This window comes from Gopherus flavomarginatus, chromosome 8, assembly GCF_025201925.1.
Source record: "Gopherus flavomarginatus isolate rGopFla2 chromosome 8, rGopFla2.mat.asm, whole genome shotgun sequence".
NCBI classification, from domain to species: domain Eukaryota; kingdom Metazoa; phylum Chordata; order Testudines; family Testudinidae; genus Gopherus; species Gopherus flavomarginatus.
The window spans coordinates 26,846,012-26,857,713 of record NC_066624.1 but is presented as its reverse complement, the minus strand read 5'-3'; the positions used below and the strand labels follow the sequence as shown (position 1 = coordinate 26,857,713).

The 11,702-nt window shown below is 42.9% G+C and overlaps 1 protein-coding gene across 2 annotated transcripts; it reads right to left on the bottom strand.

The window, feature by feature from the left end:
• Positions 1 to 2,688: 2,688 nt before the first annotated feature.
• Positions 2,689 to 11,252, bottom strand: LOC127056838 (uncharacterized). Of its 2 annotated transcripts, none has more exons than XM_050965146.1 (2): positions 11,157 to 11,252; positions 2,689 to 3,517 (listed from the first exon to the last, which is right to left on the bottom strand). In XM_050965146.1, the coding sequence occupies exons 1-2, from the start codon at positions 11,192 to 11,194 to the stop codon at positions 2,833 to 2,835; spliced, it is 723 nt and encodes a 240-aa protein (XP_050821103.1). In that variant the 5' UTR covers positions 11,195 to 11,252; the 3' UTR covers positions 2,689 to 2,832. The 2 variants fall into 2 exon arrangements, 1 of the variants encoding a protein (XP_050821103.1); XR_007775933.1 differs by lacking the exon at positions 2,689 to 3,517 and adding an exon at positions 6,823 to 8,093.
• Between the last annotated feature and the right edge of the window lie 450 nt (positions 11,253 to 11,702).

Sequence of the window (11,702 nt, the reverse complement as noted above, 5' to 3'; positions counted from 1 at the left end):
AGCTGCAGAGGCAGCACCTGCAGACGGGGAAGCGCACAGAGCCACCTGGTCGCACCTCCACATAGGAGCCGGATGGAGGACATGCCGCTGCTTCTGAGAGCTGCTTGAGGTAAGCGCTGCCCAGAGCCTGCACCCCTGAGCCTCTCCCCTCACCCCAACACCCTGCCCCATCTCTGACCCTCCTCTTGCCCTCTGAGCCCCTTGGTCCCAGCCTCGAGCACCCTCCTGCACCCCAACCCCTCATCCCCAGCCCCACCCCAGAACATGCATCCCAGCCAAAGCCCTCCCCCCCACATACCCCAGCCCCCAATTTCATGAGCATTCATGGCCCACCATACAATTTCCATACCCAGATGTGGCTCTCAGGCCAAAAAGTTTGCCCACCTGTGCTCTAGCAGGTTTCAGTCCTTCAAATTCCACAAAGAAGTTTTTCTGTGGTCACAAGTTCATAACAGCTTCTGCTCAGAACAAGAACCCCCATCAATCTGTGAGTTTCTCCTTTACATAGTTTGGGTCTTTGATCTTGGGACATTGGGAACAGGTAATCAGCAGACAGTCTTCCTCTTCTCAGGGAGTAGCTTCAAAGGGCTGGGTTTTTGCATAACCAGAGGCAGGGAAAATTTGCATTCACCTCCCCCTGGATAATTCCCAGGAAATTTTCTTCACACACATTGTCCCATAAATTTATTCTTGTCTGCCATATTGTTCAATATAGGCCTTTGATCATCTCAGCCCATAATAATACATAACTTTTGCATTTAATACAATGACCCTAAAGATACTTAAACTTAATTCAATAATATGTCCCAAAGATATTGCAGGAAATTGACACAGACAGTGTCTCTTTAAGCACCTGGAATTTCAGAAATCGGATTGTGGCCCCTTGAAAAATTGTACCAAGGAACCAAATCCTGTTTTCACTTACGGCAGTGTAAATGCAAAGAAAGTTTACCACCATAAACAATTACTCTAGACCTTAGTGCAACCTTGGCTGTAAGGGTCTAATGTAAACCAAAGAAAGGAAATTTAGTGCTGACTGAAAGTGTGAGCTGATTTTGGCCGTATCTGTACATTGTGCTGGAATACTGTGTTTCTTTTCAAATCAGTGGATTGTTATAGTGAGCCTGCAATTTAAAGCAGCACAGTGGGTGAATTCTAGCTGTGTATGTATCTGGAAAGTTTGCAAACACAGTAGATGAGGGCTGTATATGGAAGCTGGGCAACTGATACTGTTAATATATCCTGATTCACTTTTCATTTCCATAGCAACTTCCACCATTATGGATTCCACATCACTTCACAAAAATGAAGCCTCACAACCCCCTTGTGAGGTAGGTAATGTAATCATTATTATCCCCCTTTACAGATGAGGGAGACTGAAGCATAGCTGTCAAAGGCCAAATTTTCTAATTTTTGGTGCCTAAATTTTGGGATCTCCCTTTTTCCAACTATAGGCTAAACTGAAGCTATAACTTTCAGATTGGCAGAGCATCTGGAGCTCCTATTGGTTTAAATTTGAGTTGATAGGTGGTTGGCCCCTGTGAAAACCTGGTCACAAATGTCTAGTGCTGGGAACACATATTTAGGCAACCAAATTAGAGGCTATGTTGGAAAAATTGGCCATAAATCATTTGCTCAAGGTTAGAAAGCAGGAAGGGATTGAACCAAGAATAGAAGCAGGGCTCCTGCCATTCATTCTGAAACTTCACCTTAAAACCACATTCCCTCTTCTAAGCAACAGGGACTTTCTAGTGTCAATTGAAAATTTCTATCAAAGAACTCTAGTATCCATATGAGAAGGGCTATGGCTTGTAAAATCCTGAGCTATGTTGTGAGGAGCCGGTGGAGCATCACTGGAATACAGCAGCTGGAAGTATTATTATGTCTATGAACTGCACAAAGCCTCAAGATGAACTGTGTAACAAGTGCACACTACACTCTTCCTCAGAGCAGCCACACACAGATCCATGGCCAAGTCCTTTCCTGCACAAAGTCCTCTGGAATTTGGCACTCTGTTAATAGCACTAGTCCATCTTCCCCTCATTGCATGCTGGGAGCACAGCTGTCCAAATTATGGTTGCCTCTTGCTTAAATTCTCTGGGAGAAAAAGTGACTAGAAACCCCACCTTTAGGACAACCATAATCTATCCCTTCAGTTTCTCTTTATTTCAGTTGGGAGAAGTTTCAGGGGCTATTTGCTAATGTGCTGACGTAACTATATAAAAGTAACTGCAAGTAGTGTGCTATGGCATGATATCACAACAGGTGTGAGCTGCTTGCAGAACCCTGCATGTTGATAATGGCTAGGCAGGTGGCAAGCTACTGCATGAACGCAGCTCGTCTACCTGTTGAGTGTCATGATTAACTTGAACTGTGAGCTCTTTGCAGCATGGACTGGCTCTTTGCTACATATTTTTATAGCAGTTGGCATGAAACGGCCTGTATCCCTGATTCAGTCCATAAGCATTATTTCAATGTGAATAATGATATCCAGATTGCTTAATTTCTTAAACCCATTTTAAATTGGTAATAAATTTGTCACATCTATAAAATCATTAACTTTATGGCTCAGTCCTCGCCTTTCCAGGCAAGTAAATCTTGTGCTGAGGCTGACAGCACTCTCCGGTTAGTTTAGCTTTTCCTCAGCCCTGCAATACATATCATTTATCAGCTCAGCATGACAAACTTAAATACCTAGTCATAAAACAATCAGCCTTGATCCTGGATTGCCTGGCTTATGTTTATGTAATTCAAACCCCATCACTTTTAAAAGAGCATTTTCCATATTCTCTATATTGGGCTATAGAGTACTTGTTTCTTCTAGGAGGTACATTACTTTGTCTTTAGCCTAGACCTATTAGACACATTAAAAAATATTTTGTAGTAAATATATACATTGATTATCCTTAAAGACAAGCCTATGGAATAACTAAGAGACCTGAGAAGAGATGATGCTCTGTAACAGAAGTGAAGCAACAAAACATATTGACTGTTGAAGCCAAAAGGTTCCTGGAAGTCCTCCATCTGGAAAATGATGCATTCTGCAATTACTACAGTGTAGATCATATTAGATGTCCGTCTGGCGTATTTCACAGTCCTTATATGGCGCGATTCTACTGAAAATATGCTTATCAAAAGGGCCTCAAAAGTAACACAGGTTAGCAGCAGGCAGCAAATATGTGTATTTGCAGTCAGGAAATTCTGCCACAGGGCTGTTGTAAAGGCTGCAGATACGATTTTAACATCAAATGGCTCCATGATCATCTTGGAAACAATGCTAACAAAAACCAGTATGTCTGCTTTTGCTATGTATGAAATAAAAACAGCAGTGGACTTATATGATATGCTTGGAGACTTCAGAATGAGTATTGCATACAGACTGCCTAAAAGTCCCAAAAGAGTAATGAGAGTATTTGAAGAAGGCAGGACTAAGTACTGAATATATTTGAGTACCAAGTATCTTCTGAGATCTCTCATGTGGTCTCTCTTCAGAAAAACACTGGATAGGGAAGAAGTCCTGTAATGAGATAGATTTCAGAAAGTTTAAATATCTCTCCATTTGTTATAGACACTTACTACTAACTTGTTTACTATAATATAATCATGACATTGGTTTATTATCCAGCTTCATAACCAATAGTTGTAAGAAAATACTGAACATTGCAACTTTTGTGAAAGCAACTGAGAACAAACCCAAGGGACTGAATTTTTATTGTAAATAATGTCAGTATCAATCTGGAGTCACTCTGCTGACTTGGAGTGACTGTGGATTCATATTGGTATAGATGAGATCAGAATCTGGCCTGATATCCGTATTTTGTTTGCTGAGTTCATTGCATAAATGTTCTTCATTTTTTGTACTTACTTGTCTTGAAAACAATAGTTCAAGAAACATTAGTGTATCAATACTTTTTCCATGTTTATATTAGAAAACTATTTTTAAAATACAACACATTAAAAGACTAGAAGAATAAAATGAAGTTACTCATTTCACAGATCAAATAAATGAATAAAACAGGGAGAATACCATAGACTCATAAGACTGGAAGGGACCTCAAGAGGTCATCTAGTCCAGTCCCCTGCACTCATGACAGATGTTTGTCTAACCTGCTCTTAAAAATCTCCAATGATGGAGATTCCAAAGCCTCCCTTGGCAATTTATTCCATTGCTTAACCATCCTGACAGTTCAGAAGTTTTTCCTAATGTCCAGCCTAGACCTCCCTTCCTGCAATTTAAGCCCATTGCTTCTTGTCCTATCCTCAGAGGTTAAAAAGAACAATTCTTCCTCCTCCTCCTTGTAACAACCTTTTATGTACGTGAAAACTGTTATCATGTCCCCTCTGTCTTGTCTTTTCCAGACTAAACAAACCCATTTTTTTCAATATTTCCTGATAGGTCATGTACTCTAGACCTTTAATCATTTTTGTTGCTCTTCTCTGGTCTTTCTCCAGTTTGTTCACATCTTTCCTGAAATATGGCACCCAGAACTGAACACACTACTCCAGTTGAGGCCTAATCATTGCAGAGTAGAGCAGAAGAATTATTTCTCCTGTCAATTTCATCCAGGAATTATCATCAGAAACATGTCCCACTGAGAACAGTATTATGAATGTTATGGTCGTTAGCCACTATAACTTTAACTATGGTTAGTTGGTTAACTTGTGTTCATCAGGATTCCCAGAAGTACATTTTCACATGTGAGCAAATGGACTTGTTTGGGTGGCCCTAGAGAGAATCCCTTTTGGTAAAGAAGTTAGTGTCCATGATACTTGGTCTTGTGTTTTTTCTTTTGCATCTACCATATATTCAACAAGCCTGCTCACTGTCACCAAGTCACAAGCCTGATCACTGAGGCTTATAGGTGCGGGAGTAAGAACAGTGGGAAAGAGGGTTTTGTGATACAAAAGGAAACTCTCTATCAACATTCATTTTTATGTGGACGAATATCAACTATCCCAAAATGGCCCTGGCCTACAACCTGGCAAAAAAGTAGAGGCCATTCCAATGGGGAAAGATGGTGTTGAAGCACTGCCCCACTAATAGAACACTCATTTTTCACAGACCATGCTACCACTGCCTAATCCCAGAGGCTGATGGGATTGCCCAGTGGCCCTCATAAAAGAAGCAGCCTGTGTCCTACTGTTAGGTTCATCTAGGGTGACCAGACAGCAAGTGTGAAAAATCGGGACGGGGGTGGGGGGGGTAATGGGAGCTTATACAAGAAAAAGACCCAAAAATCAGTACTGTCCCTATAAAATCGGGACATCTGGTCACCTTAGGTTCATCATAGTCTCTCCCACCCTTTCTGCAGCTGCCACAACATTCTGTCTTTATGTTTAGATTGAGTAATGATGATGTAGCATTCTCATGGCTGCTTTAAACACTAAATGAAGCCTGGCCTCATAGACATCTGTCCTCAGCAATTTCACTATTCTAAATTTGTCCAGTATGTTGATTTTATTTTTACAGTTCTCATGGTAACAATCTAGAGCAGGGGTTTTCGACTTTTTTTCACTTGCAGACCCCTAAAAAAAATGTCCAATGGAGGTGCAGACCCCTTTGGAAATTTTAGACATAGTCTGTGGACCCCCAGGTGTTCGCAGACCTCAGTTGAAAACCAATGGTTTAGAGCCTGACACACATTTCAAGTTCTTTTTATAACAAATAAATTATTATTGCTTATTGGTACTATAGTTTCAAAAGACAACAAGCAATAAATTATTCCCCAACCAGTGTATTTTGTTTATATGGCAAATACTGGCATTTTGTGCTGTGTTTAACAGAGCTAAAATTATAGACTTCTCTCATTTCCCACCAAGGCTGGTTGCATATCTCTGGTTTGTTTGTTTGTTAAATTGGACTCCTGCTGGCTCCATCTGGATGTTATTATATCTGTCTGGACTGATCTGGGAGTAGAGGAATGGTTCATAGCACTGTAAGAAATTACAAATGGGAGGGAGGAAGGAATTCTGTAGTTGTTGTAGGTTATGAGATACTGAGACAGGAGGTGAAAATTATGGGAAGACTTTACATCCAGACTAAGACCTGGAGCAGCAGGGACATGAGTTTTGAAGCAGCTTTCCCATAGCATCCTATGAAAACAGCCAGTGCCTGTGCACTCCAACTGGAGTAATCTCTTAGCTGATAAAAACTGTGTGAAATGAATTGTGAGCATTTTCCTCTAGCCCGAGAAACTGGAAGCACTTCACCTTTCCCTTTAATGCAATGAAAAGAAAAGAGTAGATTTTCCATTTCTGTCCTGTGGGAAGTTAAGTATTGCCTCATATGAGTACTTTAGAACAGCCATATCATGTTCACTTAGTAATTCTTCATAGCCATTTCTTATTACTATGCTGAAACAATCTAATTAATAAGGGCCAAATCCTGAGGTCTTTATTCAGCTTTTACCCATGCAAGACTCCCATTAACTTCAATAGGAGTTTTGCATTAGGTAAGGTCTGAGTGAAAGCTGACTAAGGACCTCAAGATTTGGCCTTATATTTTAAAAGGTCAAATTGCCAGAAGGGGTAGACTGCCTACACCCTACATTACATTCAGTGGGATTTGTAGATGTTCCGATCTTCTCAGGGACTGGCCCAAACTGTGTAATACACAATGTCAGGTACATTTGTGATGAATTAGAATGACTGTTGGGGTCATGGGAAATTTGTAGATGGCAGATCAATGACCCCAAAAACTATTGATGACCTATTGCTTATTTTGTCATTAAAGATCACTCCAAAGAATCTTTAGGTTAAGACTCATGTAGTTTATTAGAGTAATAGAAGTGTCAAACATGTTTGTTAGCTCTGGTCCCTCACTCTAAAACCCTATCGGTGCACAGTAAAAGATGAGATTTAAAAGGATCTTTCCTGATCATAAAATAATATAGTTTGTGGCTACTCAAGCAATTTTGTATGAGCCATTGGTAAAAAGTACGTGTTGCATGCCTATACCTAAGGCTTTTGCTGCAATAGTTCCATGTTAATGTTCATCCTGGCTTTATTCTTACTACAATTATGACAATTATCAGTTTCCTGCTACTCGAATGTTGAGTTTAAATCAGATCAGAATGCCCAGAAATTTTACTAGGTATAATAGAAAAATTTCCTTCACATATGAGTATTTTATTCATCAAGTTTTTTCCAGTGCAACTTCCCTCAAGTCTTGGTTTATTGGAGTTTTTGTTTGTTTTTTATGAGATATTGTGAAAGAAATAATGCTGAGTGCTGCTTGGTGTTGTAAATCTCACAAAACAATTTTCTAGATTAAGACTTTCCCCACTTAATCTGTTGCTTGTTGAGGCTTGGACTTGTATCAGATTGACCCAGATGATTTTCATTCTCTCAGCCTTTAGTTACAAGTGTAAATGAGTCATCAAAATAATCCTTTTGACAAGAGTAGGAGTGCTCAGCCCCAGGATCTTGGCTAACCTGCAATACAGGCAATAACACTTTGCCTTCATTTAATTCCCCTGTAGATGAATTGGAAAAATTATTCTGTACTCCCTCTCATAAAGCTAAATTCTCCTGTCATTACACAGTGACGAGTGCTACTCCAATTAAATCAGTGGGCTTGAGCTGATATAATGAGAGAAGAATATAGCAGGTGATATGTTACTGAGACATAGATGCATGTCACCTCTGAGGGTGAGGAGTGGAGAAAGGTGTTTAAAGATGGGCACACTGTTAGAATCAGGCTCAAGCTAGATTTTGATTTGAAACATCCTTTGAGCTGGAGATGGTGGGTCAGATGGGTGTTTGAATCCAGTTTTGGTTTGGCTCTTTATAAAGACGTGAGTAGTTAATGAAATGAAAATCCAGATAAGGATAGTAAAGCACTGGAATAGGCTTCCAAGGCAGATTGAGGAATCCCCATCATTGACGATTTTTAAGAATAGGTTAGACAAACACCTGTCAGGGATGCTCTAGGTATAACTTGGTCTTGCCTCAGCCCAGGGGGGCTGGACTGAAGGACTGCTCAACATCCCGTCCAGCCTTACATTTCTGTGATCTAAGTTTGAAACAGGAAAAATCCTCAAAGCTTCTTTGTCATATCTGGGAGCTTGGTACAGGCTCATCTCCAGTCAGAACTGAAAAAAAAATTGGGAAAGTCAGGTGTCTCTTCTTCAATTTGGATAATCTCTGATTTGACATAGTACTAAAGTGTACTGCTCGCTTATAAAGTCACTTCTGAAAAACGCATATTTTAATCTTTGGGTGTGCAGCAGATTGCACTAAAACTGTGCATGTTTTCATTAAAAATATTCTTAATGGGACAACTCCTACAGCTCCTGAAAGCATTATTTGCCCCACACCAACAAAGTACTGTTGTAAACCTTCTATAGCTGTATACTGTATAGCTCTATTAAGCTAACGAGGGGATGCCAGCTAAACTCAAGACTGCCAGCTGTATCTGTGGGTGACGTGTATACGTGTATACAGATGGAAGTTGTTTGTTAATATTTCAAACTGAGAGAATACATGCAATTAATTAATTATTCAGCTTTACAACTCTTCTCGGGAGTGTGGTAACAAAAAACAAATGGAAAACTAACTTTGAATCCATCCAAACTTCACATCAATCAAAGCTCCACCCCTGCTCTGCCCTGAGGCCCTGGTCCCACTCCACCCCTTCCCCTGACGCCCCACCCTTGCTCCACCTCTTCCCACCCCCACCCTGCCCCTCCCTGAAGCCCTCACTCTGCCTCGTCCCACTCTTGCTCCACCCCCTCCCCGAGGCCACTGCTCGCCCGCCACTCTCTGCCCTCCCCCACAACCCCTTCCTCAGCTGCCAAACAGCTGATCAGCAGGGCCCCACTGAACAACTGTGGCTGGTGGGTGCTGAGCACCCACTATTTTTTTCCATGAGTGCTCCAGCCCCAGAGCACCCCCGGAGTCAATGCTTATGCCCCAGGGTCTCTGCCAATCTGACCTGGGGAGAAATTCCTTCCCAACCCCAAATATGGCCATCAGTTAAACCCTGAGCATGTGGGCAAGATCCACCAGTCAAGCACCAGGGAAAGAATTCTGTGGAGTGACTCAGAGCCCTCCCTATGAGGTTGAAACCGCATCTATCCTAGGCATCCATCGTGTGTGTGTGGGTGTGATAGAGAAAGAGAGAGAGTGTATGTATATGGATAGATATAGATAATGGGGTAGATTATGTGCCTTCCTCTGCTTCCTGTGTGCCTCTCAGGCTACACAAAGGGAATAAAAGTCTGACTGCATCCCTCTAGCCAGGGATACCTTCAGTATGGGAAGGGCCCCAGAGTATAGAGAGCCAATTTAGCTGGCTCCTGCATTGCCATCTCGATAGCCCTCAGTGCAGGTGAGGAGAATGGGGGAGGAGCAGTTAGATGCACTGTATTCCAGCTATCCTTAATTGGCACATGTTAAAGCAACCAGCCCCTGACCTGGGTTGCTCTAACCTGCATTGAGGCTGGACTGAAACTAGGGTTGCCAACCCTCCCAGTTTTGCCAGGAGTCTCCCAGAACTGGGCTCTATCTCCCAGAGGCTACTGAAGCCAAACCAAGAGATTTTAGGCCACTAAAAGTCTGGCAGCGTAGCAGGGCTAAGGCAGGCTCCCTGCCTGCCCTGGCCCTGCACTGCTCCCAGAAGCGGCCAGCACATCCCTGAGGCTCCTGGGGCGGGGATCAGGAGGTCTCCGTGCGCTGCCCCTGAGCGCTGACTCTGCAGCTCGCATTGGCTGGGAACGATAGTCAATGGGAGCTGTGGGGGCGGTGCCTTCAGGCAGGGCCAGCGCACAGAGTCCCCTACCCCCCAAAGAGCCGTAGAGATGTGCTGGCCGCTTCTGGGATTGGCGTGGAGCCAGGGCAGGCAAGGAGCCTGCCTTAGCCTTGTTGTGCTGCCAACTGGGAGCCATCCAAGGTAAGCGCTGCCTAGCTGGAGCCAGCACCCCTGCCCCAACCCTGAGCCCCCTCCCAGAGCCAGCACCCTCAACCCCCTCCCACACCCAAACCCCCTGCCGCAGTCCTGAACCCCTCCAGGAGTCCACGCCCCCTCCCATATCCCAACACCCTGCCCCGGGCCAGAGTCCCCTTTTGCACCCAAACTCCCTCCCAGAGCCCACACCCCTCACCCCCTCCCACATCCCAACCCCCTGTCCCATCCCTGAGCCCCCTTCTGCACCCCAAGCCCCTGCCCCAGGCTCAGCCTGGAGCCCCCTCCCACACTCTGAACTCCTCAGGCCCCAGCCCAGAGCCCGCACCCCCTCTCACATCCCAACCCCCTGCCCCAGCCTGGTGAAAGTGAATATGGGTTAGAGAGAGCTAGCAACGGGGGGAGGGGAGAAGGGGTGTGTGAAGTGAGCAGGAGCAGGGCCTCAGAAAAGTGGTGGGGCAGGGGTGGAGCCTCAGGGAAGGGGCAGGGCAGGGATATTGGGTTTGTATGATTAGACAGTTGTCAACCCTAACTGAAAATAGGGAATCATAACTGGCTCCAGGATAGCCTCCCACTCTGCTTTAACAAGGGCAAAGTAGCAAATCTGGCCCTCTTTATTTATTTATATTTTTAAACATTTCTTTAGTAGCATTAGTTACAGAATATTTCCAAATGGGTCACTTTCTATAGGGCATGACCCTAATGGTGTAATTCCATTTTTATTCAGTCCTTATTCCGACAAAACTTCATTAGAAACCAAAGGGAGTTTTCCTGAATTAGGAGAGAGTAAAATCTTTAGGTTATGGTCTACAATATTTTTAATTTCTACAGCTCCTTTCATTCAAGGATGTCAGAATACTTAACAAATCTCAGTTAACAGTAGCAGTTTCATAACATGCATTATGATGCCTGCATACTCTGATAAGAACACAATATCACTGATGATATTTAATATAAAATGAACATGTCATTACAAAATTCCTCTCAGAATTGTTGTTTGCAGTGTTGTTGCAGCCATGTTGGTCCCAGGATATGAGAGAGACAAGTGGGTGAGGTAATAGCTTCTATTGGACCAACTTCTGTTGGTGAGAGAGGCAAGCTTTCAGCCAGCTTGTCTTTCTCAAAACCATGTCAGAGAATAAACAGAAGTAGAGGATAACAAAGCCCAAACAAACAGCCCTGAGGAATCCTGGCTTAAACTACTTAGGCAGTCTTAATACTTTCAGAGATAAACAGAAGCAAAAATACTTACATTTGCTGGCTAAACCAGCCAGCACCTATTTTCTCCATCCGTGTTCTCGTGGATGGGCTGTAGCAGGGCTAAAATGTGCTGTTTCCTTTGGATTGCTTCCTGGTTTATATATATCGCTTTGTGCATTATGTGGCACGTCAGGCTTTTAAACTGCGTTAGTCAGGATCTGCTTTGCTAGGCAACATCACAAAACCAAGTTTCACAAGACCAATTTGAACATTGCATTTATTAACTTTCTGCTGACTGGAAAAATTGATGCTTTGGATGGCTGTAAATTATAATCCCAAACATTCCCTCAACTTCATGAAAGGGGTGTGACATTTTCCAAAAACAGATGGTGAAAAAGCTCTAATTTGTCTGACTGTTGTATGATCTTATAACACAGATTATCCATGACTGAAAAAGTAAAGCATCTTTACAGTGTAATTCACAGATCACATTTTATGCTTACTAAAAATGTCTTCTGAAGTAAGTTAAAAACAAATCCTTGGGTTAGGGTTACCTGAATTAGTGTTTGTCTCTGGGTTGCCATGGTACATAGGGTCT

What these genes read in the sequence shown, in the direction of transcription:
- LOC127056838 (XM_050965146.1), bottom strand. Translation starts at nt 11,194, where the DNA reads ATGGAGAAAATAGGTGCTGGCTGGTTTAGCCAGCAAAT. An exon ending in GGCTGGTTTAGCCAGCAAAT is followed by an intron (nt 3,518 to 11,156) that starts GTAAGTATTTTT and finishes ATCTCATTACAG; the next exon opens with GACTTCTTCCCTATCCAGTG.